The 25032-nt window shown below is 50.8% G+C and overlaps 1 protein-coding gene across 4 annotated transcripts; it reads left to right on the plus strand.

The window, feature by feature from the left end:
• The first annotated feature begins 1747 nt into the window (after nt 1-1747).
• LOC116956680 (four and a half LIM domains protein 2) lies at nt 1748-16476 on the plus strand. Of its 4 annotated transcripts, XM_032978462.2 has the most exons (7): nt 1786-1834; nt 6295-6347; nt 9984-10156; nt 11484-11658; nt 12652-12821; nt 14153-14339; nt 15051-16476. In XM_032978462.2, the coding sequence occupies exons 2-7, from the start codon at nt 6317-6319 to the stop codon at nt 15200-15202; spliced, it is 888 nt and encodes a 295-aa protein (XP_032834353.1). In that variant the 5' UTR covers nt 1786-1834; nt 6295-6316; the 3' UTR covers nt 15203-16476. The 4 variants fall into 4 exon arrangements, with proteins under 4 accessions (XP_032834354.1, XP_032834353.1, XP_075910774.1 ...); XM_032978463.2 differs by lacking the exon at nt 6295-6347 and having other exon boundaries at nt 1748-1834; XM_076054659.1 differs by lacking the exons at nt 1786-1834; nt 6295-6347 and adding an exon at nt 6426-7187.
• Nucleotides 16477-25032: the final 8556 nt, after the last annotated feature.

The following is a 25032-nucleotide window of genomic DNA, read 5'->3' on the forward strand; positions in this document are numbered from 1 at the left end:
TGAATGCACACAAAGATCCCCCGTATAGCCTTAACAGACTGTAGGGGCAAGTGCTGTTAGCGAGCACCTATGAAGGCCGGAACGGTACACGAGGGGGTGGGTGGCCAGCACCACGCCAGACCGCCTTTGTCTCCCTAGTCGCGATGTTTACACACCGCACCAGGTACTCATTTGAGAGTGAGTTGACCTAGGGGAGGCCCAGGATCGGTTCAGATGATCGTAACTGGGTGTTGGCCGTGAGCGGGAATCGAACCCGGGTCGCTAGGTTCGTAGCGCAGCGTAGCGCTAACCGCTGCACCACCGCTCCCCACTATGAATGCACACACGCACACACATATCTCTCTCTCCATGTGTGATGGGCAAGTGTTGACACTCGTGTTGGAGGATTAAGGATGCGGGAAGAAGTCAAGACTTCCTCGAGGCGCGTCCACGCATGCATATGTGCATACCTCCGTAATCCATTTATTTTTACATTCATTATTTATCTCCAGTCTGTTACCAACGCTCCCACAACCGACATGAGTAAATTTAGCTTCGCCATCCCACCACGCGCACGCACGCACGGGCTCAATCGAATGGCTCCAATCCCCAACGAGCCTCCGATTAGTGCGGTTGGCTAGGTACGGTGCGAAAGAAGTTCAACGTACATACACTTCACTACACTATACACTACACTATACACTACACTATACACTATAGACTGCACTGTACACTACACTATACACGACACGCTACACTATACACTACACTATTCACTACATACTACACTATACACTACATACTACACTATACACTACAATATACACTACACTATACACTACACTATACACTACTATACACTACACTATACATTACAATATACACTACACTATACACTACAATATACACTATGCTTCGATACACTACACTAGACACTACGCTATTTTACAATACACTATGCACTGCACTTCTATACACTACACTATACACTACACTATATATTACACTATACACTACACTATACATCACACTATACCCTACAAAATGAATTGTGTAGTATACAATGCATTGTGTAGCGTGCAATGCATTGTGGAGCGTGCAATGCATTGTGGAGCGTGCAATGCATTGTGTAGTATACAATGCATTGTGTAGTATACAATGCATTGTGTAACGTGCAATGCATTGTGTAGCGTGCAAGGCATTGTGTAACGTGCAATGCATTGCGTAGTATACAATGCATTGTGTAACGTGCAATGCATTGCGTAGTGTACAATACATTGTGTAACGTGCAATGCATTGTGTAGTATACAATGCATTGTGTAGTATACAATGCATTGTGTAACGTGCAATGCATTGTGTAGCGTGCAAGGCATTGTGTAACGTGCAATGCATTGTGTAACGTGCAATGCATTGTGAAGTATACAATGCATTGCGTAACGTGCAATGCATTGTGCAGCGTTCGATGGCCAGCCAAAAGCCACCACCACCACCGCTGTTGCTGCTGCGAGGACGCTGACCGCAGTTGGCGTGACGCTGATTCATGCCACCGTCACCGCCACTCTGCCGTGACATCTCCATCGCTCTCCTCGTTCATCACTCGCACGTCCCCTCGCTAGAGCACAACCACCCCCACCTCCACCTCCCTCCCCACCTCCCCTCCCCTCCCTCCTTCCCCTCCCTCCTTCCCTCCCCTGCTCTCCTTATCTCAACTCCGTCTCTTAGGGGCGAGGCGAGAGGGGGGGGCGGGGCGGGAGGTGACGCGGGGGAGAGGGAAAGGATAAAAGGGCGCTCGGGCAGGGGCCCGCGCGAGACACCGCGAGACGGAGCCGCGGTGTGGAAGCGCGTGACGTCACAGGTAAAAAACACACGCGTCACGGCGCCTCGCGACCACGTGACCGTTGCACGCGGCGACCGCGCGCTCGTTGCACGCGGCGACCACGTGACCGTTGCACGCGGCGACCTCGAGCTCGTTGCACACAGCGACCACGTGATCGTTGCACGCGGCGACCACGTGAGCGTTGCACGCGGCGACCACGTGATCGTTGTACACGGCGACCACGTGCTTGTGCGCATATTCATCGGTGTACGTATGAATGTGTTTTGAATGTGTGCATGTATCTGTACGTGTGCATATGCGTGCGTGTGCCTGTGTGTGTGTTTTTATATGTGTGTGTGTGCATAGTGTACTTGTGCATATGCGTGCGTGTACCTGTGTGTGTGTGTACTTATATGTGTGTGTGCATAGTGTACGTGTGTGTATATGCATTACTATGCATATACGTATGTACGTGTATATGCGTGTGTCTTTATATATGTGTGTGTGTGTGTGCTATGTCGTGTAGCGGTTAGCGCTACGCTGCGCTACGAACCTGGCGACCCAGGTTCGATTCCCGCTCACGGCCAACACCGATGACGATTATCTGAACCGGTCCTGGGCCTCCCCTAGGTCGACTCAGCCTCAAACGAGTACCTGGTGCGGTGTGTAGACATCGCTACTAGGGAGACAAAAGCGGCCGGGCGTTGTGTTGGCCACCCACCTCCTCATGTGCCGTGCCGGCGTTCACAGGTGCTTGCTAACAGCACTTGCCCCTACAGTCTCTTTATATTTGACACACACGAACACACGTGTTTGTATGTTTGTGCATGTGTGTGTGTATCTGTGTGTATATTTGAGTAGTGGGGAGCGGTAGTGTAGCGGTCAGCGCATTGCGCTACTAAGTTAGATTCCCATTCACAGCCAACAGCGGTGAGGATTATTTGAACTGGTCCTGGGCCTCCCCTAGGTCGACCCAGCCTCAAAATGAGTACTTGGTGCGGCACTGAGGAGACAAAGGCGGCCGGGCGTGGTGTTGGCCACCCACACGCCCCTCGTGTGCCGTGCCGGCCTTCATAGGTGCTGCTACTCGCTACTAACAGCACTTGCCCCGACAGTCTGTTTAAATACCATACGGGGGGATATTTGTCTGTATAATCCACGTGCTTTAAACGACATCGTGAGTATATGCTTGCGTGCGTGTGTGTATTCTGCTCGCAAAATGCATGGACACTGCTTTGCTGGCACGTGTGTGTGCGCACAAATATCAGTAAACACTCTATCGGGGGTCTGCAAATAAAATAACCAACCCCCCCCCCCCCACCCCCGAATATTTAAAGAGCGGTGGCCCCTCAATACATAACGGTCACGAAGCCATTCCCATGGTGAACTGGACTCCCATTGAAAATTAGACTCCCATGGTAAATCTAGACTCCCATGGTAAACTGGACTCACATGGTAAACTGGATTTCCATTGTAAAACTGGACTCCCATGGTAAACTGGATTTCCATGGAAAAACTGGACTCCCATGGTAAACTGGACTCCCATGGTAAACTGGACTCCCATGGTAAACTGGATTTCCATGGTAAACTGGATTTCCATGGAAAAATTGGACTCCCATGGTAAACTGGACTCCCATGGTAAACTTGACTCCCATGGTAAACTGGATTTCCATGGTAAACTGGACTCCCCCCCCACCCTCCCATATTTCAAGAGCCACACTGCAGTCCTTAAAGAGCCACCTCGTGGCTCCGGATCCGCAGGTTTGCCGACCGCCTTTGTCTCCCCAGTGGCGATGTTTACACACCGCACCAGATATTAATTCGAGGCTGAGTCGACCTAGGGGAGACCCAGGACTGGTTCAAATAATCGTCACTGGTGTTGGTACGCCATGGGTGGGAATCAAACTTGGGTCGCCAGGTTCATAGTGCAGCGTAGCGCTAACCGCTACACCGCCGCTCCCCACAAACACAAAGATCCCCCGTGTAGCCTTAACAGACTGTTGCGGCAAGTGCTGTTAGTGAGCACACACACACATATACAACACACACACACACACGTGTTACGCATGCACGTATTGCCCACGCGTGCATAGCCTTCTGCGTGTCGCGTGCGTGCCACGTGTCATTGCAACGGCCATCGCCTTTAGCCGCCGGACAGGTGAACGCGACCCTGACCATAACCATGACCCCCGACTCCGAAGCCTGTAACCCCAGCGACTCCAGAGTAATCCACCGAGAATCCCGCTCCGTTATTGACACCGCACGTTGGCGGCCAATGGGTAATTTTGTGTAGCCGCTCTTGGGGGGGGGGGGGGGGGAGGGGAGGGGTAAATGACGAGGAAAAAAGAACGTGTGCTCTCCAGATTTAGAAATGTTTTACGAATCTCGAGGGATGTGCCCTTAATATCCTCGCAGCAGCAGCAGCAGCAGCGGCTTTTCGGCCCAAGCCATCGAACGAAGGCGTCGCACGGCGCTTTCGGATTCGCTGCTTCGGCGGCCGTCTGGAACGCTCCTCCCCTTCCGATATTAGGAAGCCGCTGGGAGCTGTCCACTTTTAAGTCATCAATCTGGGCCAGCGGTTCTCAACCTTTTCTGTAGCCTTGCACCCCTTTGCCGCTCAATGGTTAAAACAATTTATAATGTTAATAAATACGTAGAGAATTTTGATTTAAAGCTTTCGTGACTGCAGTAATTCATATTCTTAGCTCTTTCGGTAAAGTCACGTTGAAGGGAAACAATAAAATAATAAAATATAAACAAACCGTTTATGTTATGGTCGAAACGTCGTGAGAAATTTTATTGTTTTATATATATTTTATTATTTTATTGTTTCCCTTCAACGTGACTTTACCGAAAGAGCTAAGAATAATAAATACGTAGAGGTTTTGATGAAACAAAGAAAGTTGTTACTTACGTGCCCCCTGCTTAATTTGTGTTTTGATGATTTAGCGTCTAAAAACAAATCTGGCCATGTCTTGCACCACCCAGAAAGGGCATCTCGCATTCCCAGGGAGTGTCGTCTTTCCACCCGCACCTCCAATTAGCGCATTTGGCTACGTACGGTGAGAAATAAGGTCAACAAACATACATCAGCAACAGCAGCATCATCATCAGCAGCATCATCAGCATCTTCATTAGTACCATCGCCACCAGAGCAATAAGCAAGTAATAGAGATGTTTTTGGGTTAAATATAAATGTGTCATTAAACGCGCCATCACCACCCGACACAGCCAAGGTTTGTCACGGAAACAAAACGTGGCCAATTAGTTACCAGTTCAGCATTAACCGGTTGTGTGTTGGAGACTAAACCCACTCAAACGTTTACAATTCCAGTACCATGACGTTTCGCTGGTAATTACAACAATAACAAGCGGCATAATCAGGCCATAGCCAGAACTGTGACAAACCTTACGAATTCGGCTGCGTCGGGTGGCTGCGGGTCTAACGACACGTTTATGTTTATGCGATCTAAGCCACCCCAAAAAACTAAAACCTCTATTGTGGACAACATTGGTCGGCAAAGCCCGACTACGTTTTGACCTTAACCTTTCTCGAAACATTCTCAATCGCCGCCCCCCTCTCCGTCTTGCCACTTTGTCACCCCAACCAAGAGCTTTGAATGTTAAATTAAATAAAAACCACCACTGGACTTGCAGATCCCGCTAAGAACAACATCAACACCAACCCCCCCCCCCCCCCCCCTAACAACCTTCAGAGACGTCGTCATTCGTTATTCACGTTCAACGGGAGACATTCATTCATGTCGCCCTGTTGCAACGAGCCACGTGAATTGATTTTACGAGTCCACGTGAACCGCTCTCAATACCACCACCACCACCACCACCTCCCCCCTCCAAAGAAAACTCAACGTGTCCGCCGATAAATCGGCACCGTGGGGCGACGTTCTGAGCGAAGGCGCCTTCTTCATGGCACACGTGCTGCGAATGTCACTGCCAACATGTCATGCGAAAGGGCCATTGGCCCGGAACGTCGCCTGTTGTATACATTTATAATTCCCCCTCCTATTTTAAGACCACGCGTGCACACACGAGCGCGCGGCTTTTGACGAATGTATCGAGTTGAGTCTTCTTTTGCGTCGATTGTGCGGTTCAGGCAGCGAGCTCACCAAACAAACGTTGTCAATGAAACGTGAGCCGAGTAGCCGCGGCCACAGCGGTGGTTAACATCGCATACCTGTCAACCCATACTGTTTACCTGCATTCTTGTGCAGGGAAATTTAGTAGAACATTTTTTTGTGTTTCTCCCTTGCGATGGGACTTTGTAGGATGAACGTTGAGATTTGTGAGGGGCACGGGATGACCAATAAGGTCTGAATTGGTCTGTAATAAGGTGTAATAAGGTAGGGCACTGATAAGGGGTTGACAGGTATGACATCGGCACTTGCAACAGAAGTCGAGATATACAGCAGTTGATGAGAGTAAGTTACGGAAATAAAAGTTATACAAATGCAGAAACACTTAACCCTGTGTTTCTATAGGGGGCGGCGTGACGTCATCAAGATGGCGACGGATGGATCGGACTTCCGTTACTGTGTGTGCCAATCAAACGCTTTAACGGTTCACACTTTAACATTCATATACGACAACACGTAGATACACCGGGCAGTCAAAACATTTGATATTAAACTAATTACCCTCCCCCCCCCATTTTGTTCGTTTAAAAATATATAAAAGAGGCTAATGGGTTTCTCACCTAGTTAAGAATGTGCTCAACAAGTAGGATTGGGTAGTAGTTAAGACGAGACGGATCTCTGTAATGGCTGCACTAATGTCTCCGGTAAGACGTGAGGAGATAAGGACAGAAGAAGGTGTAGAGTGGTGGTGCCCATTTGAGAATGAGCGAAAGTCTAATTAGATGGTCAGGACAAGTTGGTTAGAGTTAGTGGTATCCATCTCAGACGAACTGAAACGAAAATATTTATTTTTATTTTACCAGGTGTGTACAAGGCCCACTGCTGAGCTGCTATGTATCTCTTTTTCAGAAGCGACCTGGCAAATAATAGCCCAACGAAGCGGCTTATCATCATCATCATTATCACATAGAAATTTATAGCAGCAGTCAAATACTCTAAACGCATGAGATTAATTCTAAATGTGGAGGGGAATAACCGGAGGACCTCAATAAAAATCCACGCGACCACGGGGAGAAGAAACAAACTCCAAATATGCAGAATCAGAATCTTTGTTAACAGTGGAGGAATCCGATAAGCTATACAGCTCATACTCTTTGGTTCTATTCGGTAAAGTCACGTAGGCAAAAAATAAAACAACAAAAATCACGACGTTTCGGCCACAACGCAAGTGGCCTTCATCAGGTGAAGGGACCGTACTGTCCAGAGGACAGCGTTGGAGTGAAGACAGCCAAACCCAGGTCGCGTCCTTTAAGCTGTGTGGGAGGAAACAAAAAAATATACAGCTCTTTTTCACAGATGTCCAGTAGGGGACACGGGGTTTGAACGTTCCAATAGCAGACGTCACAAAAACACGACAGCAGTGCAGAGTACAACAAAGGTCAACAAATCATCCAAACGCAAACCAAAACAATGAAACCATCCCCATCCTTTCGATTTGAAGCTTTTGTGACTGCAAGGATTCATCTTCTTTGGTTCTTTCGGTAAAGTCACGTAGAATGAGAATAAAATAATAAATTGATAAAATAAAATAACACAATAATATTCTCACGACGTTTCGGCCACAACGCAAGCGGCCGTCTTCAGGTGAAAGGTACAGAACTGTCGGGACGACATCGCTTCAATGACGACAGAGCTTCAATGAAGACAGAGCTTCAATGAAGACAGAGCTTCAATGAAGCTCTGTCGTCCCGACAGGTCTGTACCTTTCACCTGAAGACGGCCGCTTGCGTTGTGGCCGAAACGTCGTGAAAATTTATTGTGTTATTTTATTATTTTATTCTCATTCTACGTGACTTTACCGAAAGAACCAAATAAGACATCCCCATCCTACCGGGCAAAGCCCACTGAGCTATTACCTTATTTTTCAGAAGCGACCTGACAGCAGGCGTCAGGGTCGGGATCGAACCCACGACCACCTGTATACCAGGCGAGGTAGTTAACATCTCCTAGCCACCGTGGCGCCTCTTAACCCGATCATACTTTAAAGCAGTGGTTCTTAACCATGACTGCAGCCTTGCAACCCTTTGGTTCTCGATCGTAAATAAAATGTATCATGTGAATGCATAGAGGGTTCAATGAAATTAAGTGGTACTGACGTGGCCGTGCTTAATTTGTGTTTTGATGATTTACCTTTGAAAAATAATCTGGCCATGCCTCGCACCCCCCCCTCCACCCACCATTCCCCCGGAGGGTGCGAGATGCTCCCCCAGGTTCAGAAGAAGAACCACTGCTCTAAATGATGGGCACATCTGAATCATTATCCAAACGTTTTGGCTGCCCCTTCTGTATAAGCACGTCTACGTGTCATTTAACGTCGCCTTGATAAATAACCGCACGCGTTTTTTCTGTTGTTTGTTGTTTGTAATCGAGAATTAACACATTTTATAAGGCGGGGGGAAATTCGGCCCCGTTTAAAATCACGCTATGAGTTGGGGCAAAACTTGCAATAACTAATCTCGTGCTCTATTTGTTGTAGGTTACCGATAAGCACGGTTGGCTAGGCACGGTGCGAAATATACATACATTATGTTATTTTTTAAAATTGAGGATCATTCAAACGCACCGGAAAATGACCCCCAACCCCCGCTCCAAAAGATCCTAAGACAATGGATTTGGTTTGGTAAACACTATCAGTGACGTTTCATCGGCCGTAAAACTCTTTTTCTGTAATTTTACGTGAGTAGTCGGGTGTTGCAGCTCTGATCTACTAATCTGTCATCATTCATGGGACCCTTTTGCCAGTATTAAAGTATGAAAAATAAGAATAGGGTTTACCCTTTTTGGCAATAAAGGGTGTTAAGATGTTAAAGCAATAAATAGATATCTTTCACATGAATAAAATACTGCATTAACCACACAAAGTAATTGTGGTGAACATGCTTTGATGATATATGAATTGTCCTAGAAACTGATGTAGGCCAATCAGTTGGCTTATTTCTGGTGTAGGCAAATTCGTTTCAAGGACAATGCATATGTTATCAGAGCGATTGTTGCATGTTCACCACAAGTCCTGTGTGTGGTTAATGCAGACTTAATTCCTTGAAAAAATGTTTAATATATTTGGTGTTTGAACATCCTAACACAACTTCTGTTTAATTGCCATCGAGGGTAAAATCTATTCTTATTTTTCATAATGCCATCATTCGTTTCCTTGACTTGCATGCACACACATGCACATACGTTCGTACACACGCAACTTAATCAACACCCGTGTCCACTTAGTAATTCTAACGCATACTCAATACCTGTCCGTGTAGCCTAGGTATGGAATCTAAGGTTACCCCTTCCCTTCAGGTATTATGGTCAATTCACTGAAAGTGAGAGCCTGCTTCTCTCCCTAAATGTAGGTGGCAACGATTCGTCACAGCTCAACTTTAAATGTACGGCCATTCGTCCCTCTGTCAATCCACTGCTGCTCGAAGACCATACTTTACGCAGGGAGCGGTGGCGCAGCGGTTAGCGGCACCGCGCTCCACAATCCGAGTTCGTTTGCCGCTCGCGACAAACAGCCGTAGTGAATATTTGAACCGGTCCTGGGCCTCGACTAATTTTTTAATTACTTCCAATTTTGATTTTACCAGGTGAGGCCCATCGAGCTACTACGTAGCTCCTTTTTTTTCAGAGGCGATCTGGCCATCACAAATTATAGCAGCTGAACGAAGGTGGCCTACCATCATCATCATCACGTGAAAATTTACGGCAGCAGCCAAATAACTCTGAACGCATGACGATGATTCCAAACGTGGAGGGGGAAAAAAAAAAAGCGAGGTCGACTCAGTCTTAAACGGGCATCTAGTTTGGTTTGTAAAGCATCAGCTTTAAAGTAATGAAAATGATTCTTAGAAAGACAAGAGAAAGTAATGCGATCTTCCTTGCAACAACAAAAAAAGCCTCAACAACACAAAAGGGTCCTCTTCTGACCCTCATTGAGTAAAGGGGCACACGCGGCAGGGCCTGTTGCACATTGCGCTTGGACTTAAGTGACACGTGCTGCGCGCACGTGGCGCCGTGCGACGCCATTGTTTGAACCGCAGGTGACATCATCAAGATGGCGTCGGAACGCTACGACTGCCACTACTGCAAGGAGTCGCTGCTGGGCAAGAAGTACGTCCTGCGCGAGGAGAACCCGTACTGCGTGCGTTGCTACGAGACGCTCTACACCCACGCCTGCGAGAGCTGCAAGCAACCAATTGGCTGTGACTCAAAGGTAAAAAAATCAAAGGCTACCCACGTGTTTTCGGGGGAGGGGGCGGTGCTCAACTGGGACACATTGAGGGCGGCCACGTGGTGGTTAGGAGATGTTAACTACCTCGCCTGGTGTGCAGGAGGTCGTTGGTTCGATCCCGACCCTGACGCTTGCTGTATATTTTTGGAGTTTGCGTGTCTCTCTCTCCGCGGCGTCGCGTGGATTTTTCTCCTGAGCCTCCGGTTTTCCCCTCCACATTGAGAATCAATGTCATGCGTTTAGAGTAATATGGCTGCCGCTATACATTCAATGTGATGATGATAAGCAACTTCGTTGAGCTATCATTTTGGAAGGCCAAGTCACTTCTGAAAAAGAGCTACATAACTCAGTGGGCCTTACCTGGTAAAATAACAATTGTTTATAGTTAACATATAGCATGTAGGCTTTCGCAACCAATGTTATTCATTAAAACAGTTTTTTTAAGGGTTAGGTCACGTAAATATAAATGTCGTTAAACTCGCCACACGGTGATTTGGTAAGGTTTGCCACGTTAACAAAACGTGCCAATTCGTTACTACTTAAGCACACCGGTTGTGTACCACAACATTTACAATTCGAGGACTGTGACGTTTCGCTGGTCATTACAACCAGAATCATCAGGCAATCCGAGTTCGATTCCCGCACACGGCCCCCACCAGTGACGATTATCTAAACCGGTCCTCTGGGCCTCCTCCCATAGGTCTGCTCAGCCTCAAATTAGTACCTGGTGCGGTGTCTAAACAGTCCTTACTTACTAACAACTCCTCTATAATTTTTCATTGCTGGAGGGGTTGCCCCCCCTACCTGAAAATCCTGGCTCCGCCACTGAACACAACCATTCGGGGGCGAGGCTGTGGCGAGATGATAACTTCCACCCACCCACCCCCCACCACTCGCCCACCCCCCACCACCCTCCATCCAACCCACCACCACCCACCACTCACTCACCCACCACTCCCCACCACTCACCCTCCACCCACCACCCTCCACCTAACCCACCACCACCCCCCACCACTCGCCAACCCCCCACCACCCTCCACCCAACCCACAATCACCCACCACTCACTCACCCACCACTCCCCACCACTCACCCTCCACCCACGACCCACCACCCACCACCCACCTCCACCCCTCCCACCCTCCACCCACCCCCCAACCCACCACCACCCACCCACCCACGCACCCACCCACCACTCAACCACCCACCCACTCCCCACCACTCACTCTCCACCCCCCCACTCCCCACCCTCCACCCACCTCCACCCCCCACCCCCCAACCACCCACCCACCACCGACCCGCCCTGGACAGGACCTGTCGTACAAGGACCGCCACTGGCACGAGGGGTGCTTCAAGTGCGCCACGTGCGAGCGCTCTCTCGCCGACAAAGCGTTCAGCGCGCGTGACGAGAAGCTCCTCTGCACCGAGTGCCACGCCAACCACTACTCGGCCAAGTGCGCCGCCTGCAACAAGCCCGTGCTGCCCGGTGCGTGCATGCGCGTGTGTACGTGTGTGTGTGTGTGGAGAGCGGTAGTGTAGCGGTTAGCGCACTGCGCTACGAACCCGGCGCCCCGAGTTCGATTCCCGCTCAGGAATATGCACACCTGTCAACTCCTTATCAGTGCCCTACCTTATTACAGACTAATTCAGACCTTATTGATCATCCCCGTGCCCTTATAAACCTCAACGTTCATCTTATAAAGGCCCATCACAAGGGGAGAAACACAAATTATTATTTTTTGCCCGTATTGAAACGGCTGTATGCCGTATGAACCTGAAAACACAATTTCCTCTGTACAAGAATACGGGCTAAACCTTATGGGGTTGACAGGTATTAAAAACTATCCTACAGCGTCGGGGGAAGGCAGCAGGGGAGAGACACGGGAGGTGGTTAAGCGAATCTATTCAACTAAACTCTTTTCGCAGGAATAGGTTATACCCTTTCTGGCAATAAAACAGGCGTTAAGATGTTAAAACACCAAACAGAAACCTTTTACAAGGAATCATTTTGATACTGGCGAAGGAGATCCCATGATGAACTCTTTCTTTTAATCTTAGTATCAATGTCGACCGCCATTCCGTTATTGTCCGCAACCACCACCACCCCCTCCATCGACCTCCCTCCGACCCTCCAACCAGTGCCAGATGATCTTCGTAGCAAAAGTAGCTACAAATGCTACGTTTCCCCGCACTTTCAAGGGCCCCGTGCTAAATGCTTTCAAGCTATCAATTCCGGTTCAGCGATTCTGCACTTGCTCTATTACTATAGTACTATACCGCATTCAACTTTTATGAACGACTTGGTGTTTAAGGTATTATCTGGCTGAATAGCAAATGAAAAAATACAATTACTTTACTGTGCAAGTAAAAAATGTGTTCTAATATTTATGTGTTTTTAAATTATTATTTAGGGCCCCTTTATAACAAATGCTACAGGCCCCGCACTAGCTTAACCCGGCACTGCTCCCCAACCCGGTAGGCACGCGCAAGATGGAGTTCCGCGGCAGCAGCTGGCACGAGACGTGCTTCGGGTGCGCCCGATGCCAGCAGCCGATCGGCAGCAAGAGCTTTGTGCCGCGCGAGAAGGATCAGTACTGCGTGCCGTGCTACGAGAAGCAGTTCGCTCAGCACTGCACCCTCTGCAAGAAGGTGGGCGGGGAGGGGGGGAGGAGATTGGGGGGTGGGCGGGACGAGAGGGCGGTCGCTCAGCAACGTAGTTGAGCGCAGAAAATAAAATGGCCGCCGCCGCCACACTTCCTGTTCTAAATTCTGAAAGGTCGACTTCGTATTCGCGGGTTTGTGGGTCATGGTAAATGAATTGGGCGGGGGGAAGGGGGGTTTAACGGTGTAAACTACTGGACGTCTGCGAAAAATAGCTTCATAGCTCATCGGATTTCGCCATTATGAATTCAGATTCTCATTTATGAAATCTGGGTTTGTATACAAGGTTTGTGGTTCATGGGAATGGCGTATTAATGGTGAAAAGTCGACTTAGTATTGGAGGGTTTGTGTTTAATGATAAATGAATGGGGGGATATCAATGATGTAAACCACTGGTTGTTCGTGTAAAAGAGCTTTATAGCTCATTGGATTTCTCCAGTATATTACTGAGTTTGAAAGGCGGGTTTGTATACAAGATTTGTGGTTCATGCGAATGGCGTATTAATGGTGTGAAATACTGGACATCTGGCTAGGTAAATGCTAACTACTTCCTGGCAATGGTTTGCAGGAGGTTCACGGGTTCGATCCTGACTCTGATGCCGACTTTATATTTGGAGTTTGCGTCTCTCCCCGTGGTCGCGTGGAACCTTCTCTGGGTCCTTCGGTTTTTTTCCCCTCCATATTTGGAATCAACGTCACGCATTTAGAGTATTTGGCTGCTGCGAGAAATGTCCACGTGATGACGATATGCCGCTTTGTTGAGCTATCACTTGTGATCGCCCGGTCACTTCGGAAAAGAGCCACAGAGCAGCTGAGCGGGGCCTTACCTGGTAAAGTAAAAGAGAGAGTTTAGTTGAATAGTCTAGCTTAATCACCCCACGCGTCTCTCCCCTGCTCCCTTTCCCGATGCTGTCGGGGTCGTTTTTCATACCTGTCAAACCATACGGTTTACCCGTATTCTTGTACAGGGATATTTAATTTCCATACGGCGTACAGCCGTTTCAGTAGGGGCAAAAATATTTTTTTGCCTATTTCTTTGTGTTTCTCCCTTGTGATAGCCCGTATTCTTGTACAGGGAAATTGAGTTTTCAGGTCCATGCGGCGTCCAGCCGTTTCAATTTCGGGGCTAAAATAATACGAAAAATGTTGTCTGTGTGTTTGTGTTTCTCTCCTTGTGATTATGGGACTTTGTAGGATGAACGTTGAGATTTATAAGGGGCACGGGGTGACCAACAAGGTCTGAATTGGTCTGTAATAAGGTAGGGCACTTATAAGTTACGGATTTCATCCTCCCCCCACCCCCCCCCCCCCCCCCTCAGGCCATCACGGCGGGTGGCGTGACGTACCGTGACGGGCCGTGGCACCGCGAGTGCCTCGTGTGCACCTCGTGCAAGCGCGCCCTGGCGGGCCAGCGCTTCACGTCGCGCGACGACTTCCCCTACTGCCTCGAGTGCTTCTCGGGACTCTACGCCAAGCGCTGCGTCGCCTGCGCCAGCCCCATCAGCGGTGAGGCAACGAGGGGGCCCTGCCCTGCCCGCTCGCCAACACCGCCGCGCTCGCTCACCCCACCGACCCTCTCGCCAACACCGCCGCGCTCACATTTTGCCAGCTTGCATGCCCCATGCACCCACTCATCAGAATCAGAATATTTGTTTATATTGAAGGAGGAATCCAATGAGCTGTAAAGCTCTTTCTTCACAGATGTCCAGTAGGGGCACGGAGTAAGAACGGTACAACAACAAACAGTACAAAAACACGGTCATTACACCCGGCATCGTCACGTTTCGTTGCTTAAATAGAGGGATAGAGGGAACGAAACAGGAGGATTTCTCCACAAATCTGTCTGCCGCCCGACACTCTCCCCCACCCACACACCCACCCATCCTCTCCCTCTCACTCTCCCTCTCTCCCTTTGTGCGTGTCACTGCCGCGGTGCCAGGTCCGGGCGGTGCCAAGTCCATCTCGTTCTGGGAGCGGCAGTGGCACGGCGGAATTGTCCCCGACCCACCCGCCCATCCCTCGCTCCTCCATCTCCCTCTCTCACTCTCTACCTCCATCTCTCTCTCCACGCGTGTCAGGTCTGGGCGGTGCCAAGTCCATCTCGTTCTGGGAGCAGCAGTGGCACGGCGGAATTGTCCCCGACCCACCCGCCCATCCCTCGCTCCTCCATCTCCCTCTCTCACTCTCTACCTCCATCTCTCTCTCCGCGCGTGTCAGGTCTGGGCGGTGCCAAGTACATCTCGTTCGAGGAGCGGCAGTGGCACGACGACTGCTTCACGTGCAAGCGCTGCGCCGTGTCGCTGGTGGGTCGCGGCTTCCTGACCGAGCGCGATGACATCCTGTGCCCCGACTGCGGCCGCGACCTCTGAACTCCAAAATAGTCCTCCCCCTAGCCACCCCTACCCTAGCCCCCCACACACCCCGCACACACCATCGCCACCACCGCCCCGGGATCGAGTCCACGACCTCCTGTACACCGGGCGAGGTAGTTAACATCTACCCAGCCACCGTGTCGCGACAAGACCCAGGACACAGTCTCATGTCGGTGGGTCTCGGTGTTGAACTTCTTTCGTACGTAGCCAACCGTGCTAATGTGTGTGGGCCTCTGTGGGTGTCTATGGGCCTGGGTGTCTGTGGGTCTCTGTGCGTGTGTTGAACTTCTTTCGCACCATACGTAGCCAACCGTGCTAATCTGTGTGGGCCTCTGTGGGTCTCTATGGGCCTGGGCCTCTGTGGCCACATCAACGCTGCCCAAACCTCCGCACTTACCCCAAAAAGAGGGAGGGATGGGGGGGGGCTGCATGACCGATGGGTTGCGTCACCACAAATATACAGACACAACAACAACAACCGCCATTCACCACGACGCTTGTGCCAGGCTAGGTGCACCTTGAGGCCACGTGAAGTGTCGAACGCCCGCTGGCAGGAGGTCACGGGGCAGACCCAGGTGCCAACGGGTCGACTGACTGAGATGACCGAGATGACTGGCTGATGCACCACCTGTGCCCCCTACTGTGCCAATTTGCTGTGCTTTAGCCACCCGGCGCTCCACTCGTTGTTGTGAGCGTCGCTCCTCAGCCCTCCGTTGTTGTTGGAGGGCGACTGCCTCCAACTGCCCAGTAGCGTTCTTCATGAGCCTCCTCCACAGAGGCCGATCTTGACACCGCTGGTACCAGTCATCGGCAAGTCCACTCAGCTCCACACACACACAGTCACACACACAGAGAGACTCACACACACACACTCCGTGGAACAAACACAACAGACGGGTTATGAGAAGCGGGGGACAAGGCGGGGGGGATAGAGAGATGGGGGTACGGACTCACTACCCTCCCCAAAGTGGCTTTTGATCCAATGTTAGGTGTACGAGAGTATCTCTCCCACTAGCCCCCCAGCAAAAGGTGCGCCTCAATTCCCTGGGGGGGGGGGGGGGAGGTGGGGGGGGCTTCGGGCGGGAGTGATGTTGTTGGCGTTGTTGTTGGGATAAAGTGGCGCGTTATATATTCTCTCTCTCTCTTTGCATGAGCATAAAAGAAGGCATGCCTCTGTGAAAACCCCAAGAACAAGCCCCGCTTGCGACGCGCGTGCGTGTGGATTTTGTGGAGTGAACAAAAAAAAATAAAACCAGCTTTGGGTGAATAAATTTTGCAAACTGTTGTGGCTGTGTTGTGTCTCGGTACAAGTTGCGTGTGTGTGTGGGTGTGTGTGTGTGAGGGCCAATTCCGATTGGCCTTTCCCCTTGGGGCATTTGTAGCTACCACAGCGGCTAAATCGGGGATCTGGACGGGTGCGAGGGGCTGGTAACCACTCCACCTTCAATAAATTACCACTAAACCACGTCTAAAATATCTAATTAATAAGCTTGTGCCGGAGGCCCCGGGGGGACAGGCGTCTATGACGTCTCCTGGCCAAACCCCATTTGGCGGAGCCAGGAGATTGAATCTCTACCCTCGGGGCTCCTCCAGAAACAACAAAAAGCCACTACGGATGGCCACGTGGTGTTCGAACGCTCACTGCGGAGGAGAGGCTGCCACTCCTCTGTCGGGAGCCTGACTGGTACCGCCTGGATCTCTGTAGCATTCAGGAGATCCGGTGGACCGGCTCTGGGTCCTGGCACTATGAGGGGTGGACAGTCCTCTACTCGGTGCAGGAGACTACTAAACAACAGGGACTGGCTCTTCTTCTGAACAAAAGAATGATGGGGGCATGGGAGCGTGGCGGTGAGGTGTGGGAAGCTGTAAGCGCCAGGCTACTTTGGGCTCGCCCCCACCGAAGACGAATATCCGTGGAGGGATGCAGGCAAGGCCGATGAGTCAGATGCCTTCAATGACCTCCTGTCACAGGTGCTGGCTAAAGTGGCCCCTCGGGATAGAGTCATCATGTTGGGTGACTTCAATGCCTGAGTTGGTCATGATGCTGGCACCTGGTCTGGAGTGATTGGAAGGCATGGGCCAGATCAGCTCAATAACAACGGTAGGAAGCTGCTAGATTTTTGTGCAGCCCATGGGCTTGTAATTACCAACACGCTGTTCAGGCATCGGTGCATCCACACATCATGGATGCATGCTGGGTCCAAGCAAGAACATCTGCTAGACTACATAATGACGGAACAGCGGATGCGGGCCCATGTCCTTGACACCAGGACCTACCGTGGAGCTGATCTGCCCTCTGACCATCGACTAGTCATCTGTAAGATGCGCCTGCCATTCTTCCACTCCGGTGGTGGGTGTACACCCAGGACCCCATTCCAACCTAAAGTGGCCTGGTCTCAGTTATCTGATGAAAGTTGCATGCGAGAATTTCATCTTTGCTTGCGGCTGGGGTTGGCATCGTCCCCCACTCCTCCTGATGTCAAGGGTAAATGGGCGAGGTTTACGACTGTGACTCATGCAGCTGCAATGGCTGCTTTGGGTACACGGTCCAGACCTCCCCAGAGACCCTGGCTGACAGAGGAAGTGTTCAGGATAGTTGAGAAAAAGCGACAGGCCCACTGTCATCGGCTACAGAATCCCACGTCAGAGAATGAGGAGGCTTACCGCAACCTTCGCTCGGAGGTTCGGAGAGCCGTGAGGCGCTGCAAGGATGGGTGGTGGTCGCGGGTTGCTGAGGAGATGGAGTCTGTCTCAGTGGCCCGCGATCACAAATCTCTATTTAACTCCATCAAAAAAGTAGCCTGCAGCGCCACACCTATTGCCATCATTATGGGAAAAAACGGTGATCCAATCTCCGACCCCTAGGAACAGGTTTTCAGATTTGCTGAGCATTTCTGTGAGGTCCTGGGGGAGGGGAAATCCCTCAGCCAGGAAAACATCGTGGCACAAAGTGGGGATGACCCTGCTGATGCTGCGGTGCCTCAAATATTGGAAGAAGTCACCCCCTGTGAGTGGCTGGCTGAGGTGCCATCTGTTGAGGAAGTACTGAAGGCGATCCGGAGTCTGAGACAAGGAAAGGCACCGGGCAGAGATGATCTCCCACGCGAAATGCTGAGGGAAGGTGGCGTTTGTGCACAGACTGACCTATATGACATCATAACAACAGTCTGGACCACTGGACGGGTTCCGCAGGATTGGAAGGATGCCCTGGTGGTCCCCCTCTTTAAGAAGGGGGACCGCAAAGACTGTAATCACTACAGGGGCATCTCACTCCTCAGTGTGCCGAGAAAGGTCCTAGCAAGGATTATTCAACATTGCCTTGCCAGGCACGCTGAGGAGAGGCTTGCGGATCCCAAATGCGGTTTCGCGAAAGGGCGGTCCTGCACAGATGCCATATTTTCTGTTCGTCTGCTACAGCAGAGGTGTAGGGAATTCCAGCAAGAGGTACATCTCTGCTTTATTGACCTGGTCAAGGCCTATGATACCATCAGTAGGCCTGGGCTCTGGGTTGTTCTTCGTGCTTTTGCAGTCCCTGACCATCTGCTCACGATCATTAAGGACCTTCATGATGAAGAGCGGGCCCGGATAAAACTGAGACCAGGAAAGGCACCGGGCAGAGATGATCTCCCACGCGAAATGCTGAGGGAGGGTGGCGTTTGTGCACAGACTGCCCTATATGGTACCATAACAACAGTCTGGACCACTGGATGGGTTCCGCAGGATTGGAAGGATGCCCTGGTGGCCCCTTCTTTAAGAAGGGGGACCGCAAAGACTGTAATAACTCCAGGGGCATCTCACTCATCAGTGTGCCGGGAAAGGTCCTGCCAAGGATTATTCAACAGTGCCTTGACAGGCACGCTGAGGAGAGGCTTGCAGATCTCCAATGCGGTTTCAGGAAAGGGCGGTCCTGCACAGATGCCATATTTTCTGTCCGCCTGCTACAGCAGAGATGTAGGGAATTCCAGCAAGACGTACATCTCTGCTTTATTGACCTGGTCAAGGCCTATGATACCATCAGTAGGCCTGGGCTCTGGGTTATTCTTCGTGCTTTTGGAGTCCCTGACCCTCTGCTCACGATCATTAAGGACCTTCATGATGAAGAGCGGGCCCGGGTAAAACTACGTGGGCGGGAGTCAGAGCCATTCCCTGTACACCTTGGGGTGCGACAGGGATGTCCTCTGGCTCCCACATTATTTAACATCTATTTTGACCACGTAGTTCGTGAAGCCTTCAATAGCTATACCGGGGGAATTTCCATTTGGTACAGATATAATGGGAGGCTGATCGATGTCCGGGTGCGGTCAAGGGATGGCTCCCTATTGCTCAACCACGATATGTATGCCGATGATTTGGTAATAGCTGCTCATTCAGAGGAGTTGGAGACGCTGCAGCTGAGACTGGAGCGTGCCACTAAGAGATGGGGCCTTACCATCAGCCTCACCAAAACTAAGCACCTGCCTGGGTATTTTATACCATCGGACACTCCACCCCCACAACTCCCAATCGGTGATGGGGCAGTTGTGGAGAGAGTGGAGAGTTTCCCATACCTGGGCAGTGTGCTTATGACCGGCTCCAGCTTAACAGCAGAGGTCTCGCTCCGAATCAGTCGAGCGGCAATATCTTTTCATTGGTTGCGTAACGCTGTGTGGAAGCTACCTGGTCTGTCGCTCCGCACTAAGCTTCAGGTCTTCTCGGCCACGGTCATTACCTCCATTCTCTACGCTTGCGAAACGTGGAACCCCCTAATGGAACATCTTCGCCGGTTAGAAACATTTAGGCTAGCCTGCCTACGATCCATCATTGGTTTAACCAGGCTGGATTGTGTAAGGAGCTCACAAATCCTTGAAAAATCTGGGCAAGGTCCCATTGGTGAGCTCCTCCGGCAGGCAAGGCTGCGTTGGCTGGGTCATGTAGCCCATATGCCTAGCCACCGCATGCCGAAACAGCTTTTGTTCGGCCGGATCGAGGGGGCTAAACGGGCGCGGCATGGGCTAGAGAAGAGATGGAGTGATGTGGTACAGGAGGACGTGGAGCTGAGTGGACTTGCCGATGACTGGTACCAGCCGTGTCAAGATCGGCCTCTGTGGAGGAGGCTCGTGAAGGACGCTACTGGGCAGTTGGAGGCAGTCGCCCTCCAACAACAACGGAGGGCGGAGGAGCGACGCTCACAACAACGAGCGGAGCGCCGGGTGGCTAAAGCACAGCAAGTTGGCACAGTAGGGGGCGCAGGTGGTGCATCAGCCAGTCACCTCAGTCATCTTAGTCAGTCGACCCGTGGCACCTGGGTCTGCCCCGTGACCTCCTGCCAGCGGGCCTTCGACACTTCACGTGGCCTCAAGGTGCACATGGCCTGGCACAAGCGTCGTGGTGACGTCACCGCCACTTAGTGGCGAATGGCTGTTATTGTTATTGTTAGTGTGTGTGTAGGATGCCCTGGTGGTCCCCCTCTTCAAGAAGGGGGACCGCACAGACTGTAACAACTACAGGGGCATCTCACTCCTCAGTGTGCTGGGAAAGGTCCTGGCAAGGATTATTCAACATCGCCTTGCCAGGCACGCTGAGGAGTGAGATGCCCCTGAAGCAAGGTGCCATAGCCCGTATTCTTGTACAGGGAAATTGAGTTTTCAGGTCCATGTGGCGTCCAGCCGTTTCAATTTTGGGGCAAAAATAATACAAAAAATATTATCTATGTGTTTGTGTTTCTCTCCTTGTGATTATGGGACTTTGTAGGATGAACGTTGAGATTTATAAGGGGAACGGGGTGACCATTAAGGTGTGAATTGGTCTGTAATAAGGTGGGGCAGTGATAAGGGGTTGACAGGTACGCTCACCTAAAATAAACCTCCATCATGGTCGCGAAGGGCCTACGTGTTAAACCAAATGTGCCACATTTGGAAAATTACTCCGCAAAAATCATTCAACTGGAATCATGCAACCGGAATCATCATCACGTGCACATTGAAAGCAGCAGCCAAATACTTTCAAATGCGCGGTGACGTCGATTCTAAGTGTGGAGTGGAAAAAAAACGGAGGACCCCGAGAAAAATCCACACGACCATGGGGAGAGAGGCCACAAACTCCAAATGTACAGGGTCGGAATCATTCAAATTGAATGAACGTAGCGATCCTCAGCCACCCCAGCTGTGCAAACCTGACAAAGACGCTTGTTATTAGACCTCAACTAAACTATGACCTATTTTTTTTATTTTACCAGGTCAGGGCCACACCGAACTGCTGTGTAGCGGCTCTTGTTCAGAAGCAACCTGGCCATCGCAAATGGTAGCAGCTCAATCAAGTGACTTATCATCGTCATCATCATGCTCACGTGGACATCGAAAGCAGAAGCCAAATACTTTTAAACGCGTGGCGACGTTAATTCTAAATGTGGAGGAGAAAAAAAACGGAGGCCCCGGAGATAAATTCCACGCGACCATGGGGAGACACGCAAACTCCAAATATACAGCAGCAGGCATCGTCAGGGTCGGCATCGACCCCACGACCTCCTGTAGACCAGGCGAGGTAGTCAACATCTCCTAGCCACCGTGATGATGATGAGAGAGACGCAGACTCAAAATCTACAGCAGCAGGCATCGTCAGGGTCGGGATCGAACCCACGACCTCCTCCATACCAGGCGAGGTAGTCAACATCTCCTAGCCACCGTGATGATGATGAGAGATGAAGACTCCAAATCTACAGCAGCAGGCATCGTCAGGGTCGGCATCGACCCCACGACCTCCTGCACACCAGGCGAGGTAGCTAACATCTCGCCCCCTAAAACATTTACAAGGAAAACAAAACCAAAATTGACGAGGAATGCATAATGACGTTTTAATACAAGATATTAATCCATTACAGCGGTCGTCATTGATGGTTTTCCGCTCTGCATGAACCACATTGTAAGAATATATATTTTGCATGTTTGAATTAAAGTTAAATTGCATTTTTTTTAAATTACATTACAGACGAAGCGTTACCCAGTTCGTACTCGTGTGCAGACGTCGAGGCCGGGAGGACAGAGGCTCCTCAACTTACGAACATTCAGAGATACGAACAAACCCGGTCCGTATGTCCAGTTGCCTGTACGGACCAAGCGTCGTAAGTTCAACCACCGCGCAATAGATGGAGGTGGTGGCATCTACATCTGCATAACGTGAAGTACCAGTGGCATCTACATCTGCAGAACGTGAAGAACCAGTGGCATCTACATCTGCAGAACGTGAAGAACCAGTGGCATCTACGTCTGCAGAATGTGAAGAACCAGTGGGATCTACATCTGCAGAACATCAAGAACCAGTGGCATCTACATCTGCAGAACGTGAAGAACCAGTGACATCTACATCTGCAGAACGTGAAGAACCAGTGGCATCTACATCTGCAGAACGTGAAGAACCAGTGGCATCTACATCTGCAGAACGTCAAGAACCAGTGGCATCTACATCTGCGGAACGTGAAGTACCAGTGGCATCTACATCTGCAAAACGTGAAGAACCAGTGGCATCTACATCTGCGGAACGTGAAGAACCAGTGGCATCTACATCTGCGGAACGTGAAGAACCAGTGGCATCTACATCTACAGACTGTGAAGAACCAGTGGCCTCCACATCTGCGAAACGTGAAGAACCAGTGGCATCTACATCTGCGGAACGTGAAGAACCAGTGGCATCTACATCTGCGGAACGTGAAGAACCAGTGGCATCTACATCTGCGGAACGTGAAGAACCAGTGGCATCTACATCTGCAGAACGTGAAGAACCAGTGGTATCTACATCTGCAGAACGTGAAGAACCAGTGGCATCTACATCTGCAGAACATGAAGAACCAGTGGCATCTACATCTGCAGAACGTGAAGAACCAGTGGCATCTACATCGGTGGAACGTGAAGAACCAGTGGCATCTACATCTGCAGAACGTGAAGAACCAGTGGCATCTACATCTGCAGAACGTGAAAAACCAGTGGCATCTACATCTGTGGAACGTGAAGAACCAGTGGCATCTACATCTGCAGAACGTGAAGAACCAGTGGCATCTACATCTGCAGAACGTGAAGAACCAGTGGCATCTACATCTGCAGAACGAGAAGAACCAGTGGCATCTACATCTGCAGAACATGAAGAACCAGTGGCATCTACATCTGCAGAACGTGAAGAACCAGTGGCATCTACATCTGCGGAACGTGAAGTACCAGTGGCATCTACATCTGCAGAACGTGAAGAACCAGTGGCATCTACATCTGTGGAACGTGAAGAACCAGTGGCATCTACATCTGCAGAACGTGAAGAACCAGTGGCATCTACATCTGCAGAACGTGAAGAACCAGTAGCATCTACATCTGCGGAACGTGAAGAACCAGTGGCATCTACATCTGCAGAACGTGAAGAACCAGTGGCATCTACATCTGCAGAACGTGAAGAACCAGTGGCATCTACATCTGCGGAACGTGAAGAACCAGTGGCATCTACATCTCCGGAACGTGAAGAACCAGTGGCATCTACATCTGCAGAACATGAAGAACCAGTGGTATCTACATCTGCAGAACGTGAAAAACCAGTGGCATCTACATCTGCAGAACGTGAAGAACCAGTGGCATCTACATCTGCAGAACGTGAAGAACCAGTGGCATCTACATCTGCAGAACGTGAAGAACCAGTGGCATCTACACCTGCAGAACGTGACGAACCAGTGGCATCTACATCTGCAGGATATTAAGTACCAGTGGTATCTACATCTGCAGAACGTGAAGAACCAGTGGCATCTACATCTGCGGAACATGAAGAACCAGTGGCATCTACATCTGCAGACGTGAAGAACCAGTAGCATCTACATCTGCAGAACGTGAAGAACCAGTGGCATCTACATCTGCGGAACGTGAAGTACCAGTGGCATCTACATCTGCAGAACGTGAAGAACCAGTAGCATCTACATCTGCAGAACGTGAAGAACCAGTGGCATCTACATCTGCAGAACATGAAGTACCAGTGGCATCTACATCTGCAGAACGAGAAGAACCAGTGGCATCTACATCTGCACCCCCCCACAAATGAACCACCACAATTCGCCTCGCCGTCGATCGCAAAACCATCGCCACGCGAACTCTGGTCGCCATCCTCGCGGCGGCTTTTCGGATATCCGTCGAACAAAGACGCCGGTCACCGCATCGTCGCTCTCTCCCCTTCCGATATTAGGAAGCCGCTGGGAGCTACGCCGCTCTTAAGATCTAACTCGAAAACGGATTTCTTTAGAACTGCTTCTTGTTGTTGTTGTGTTTGGTTTGTGGTGGTGGCGGTAGTGGCGGTCGCGGTGGCGGTCGCGGTGGCGGCGGTAGTCGCAGTGGTGGCGGTGATGGCGGTGGTGGCGGTGATGGTGGCGGTGATGGTGGCGGTGATGGCGGTGGTGGTGGTGATGGCGGTGGTGGCGGTCGTGGCGGTGATGGCGGTGATAGCGGTGGTGGCGGTGGTAGTGGCGGTGGTGGTAGTGGCGGTGGTGGTGATGGCGGTGGTGGTGATGGTGGTGGTGATGGCGGCTGTCTGTGCTGCCTCTAACCCAGCACCGTGGAGGCAGCAGCGAGGTTTTTCGCGGATCCTGTACCGACGATTCACCGCCGAATCTGGGAACGTGCGAAAGCGGTTCGGCGCTAATTTTCTTTACAGAGAGAGGGAGGCGTAGCAGCAGCAGCGGCGGCGGCGTCGTTTTTATCAAGATGTCGGTACTCGCCGAAGAGAACCGCAGAGGCACGACCGCCGCACCACTCTCGACCGGTAGCCGGGCGCGCAAAAAACTTCCGCGCGGCCTCGTCATTGCGCGGCACGTCCGACGACCCCCGAAGACG

This window comes from Petromyzon marinus, chromosome 66, assembly GCF_048934315.1.
Source record: "Petromyzon marinus isolate PM22_M1 ecotype Great Lakes invasive population chromosome 66, UKy_Petmar_22M1.pri1.0, whole genome shotgun sequence".
Lineage (NCBI taxonomy): Eukaryota > Metazoa > Chordata > Hyperoartia > Petromyzontiformes > Petromyzontidae > Petromyzon > Petromyzon marinus.

Excerpts from the sequence above, each read along its gene's own strand:
- LOC116956680 (XM_032978462.2), top strand. The coding sequence starts at position 6,317 with ATGGCGACGGATGGATCGGACTTCCGTTACT. Across the intron at positions 10,157-11,483 it reads CAATTGGCTGTGACTCAAAG|GACCTGTCGTACAAGGACCG; the intron begins GTAAAAAAATCA and ends CGCCCTGGACAG. Across the intron at positions 11,659-12,651 it reads CAACAAGCCCGTGCTGCCCG|GCACGCGCAAGATGGAGTTC; the intron begins GTGCGTGCATGC and ends CCAACCCGGTAG.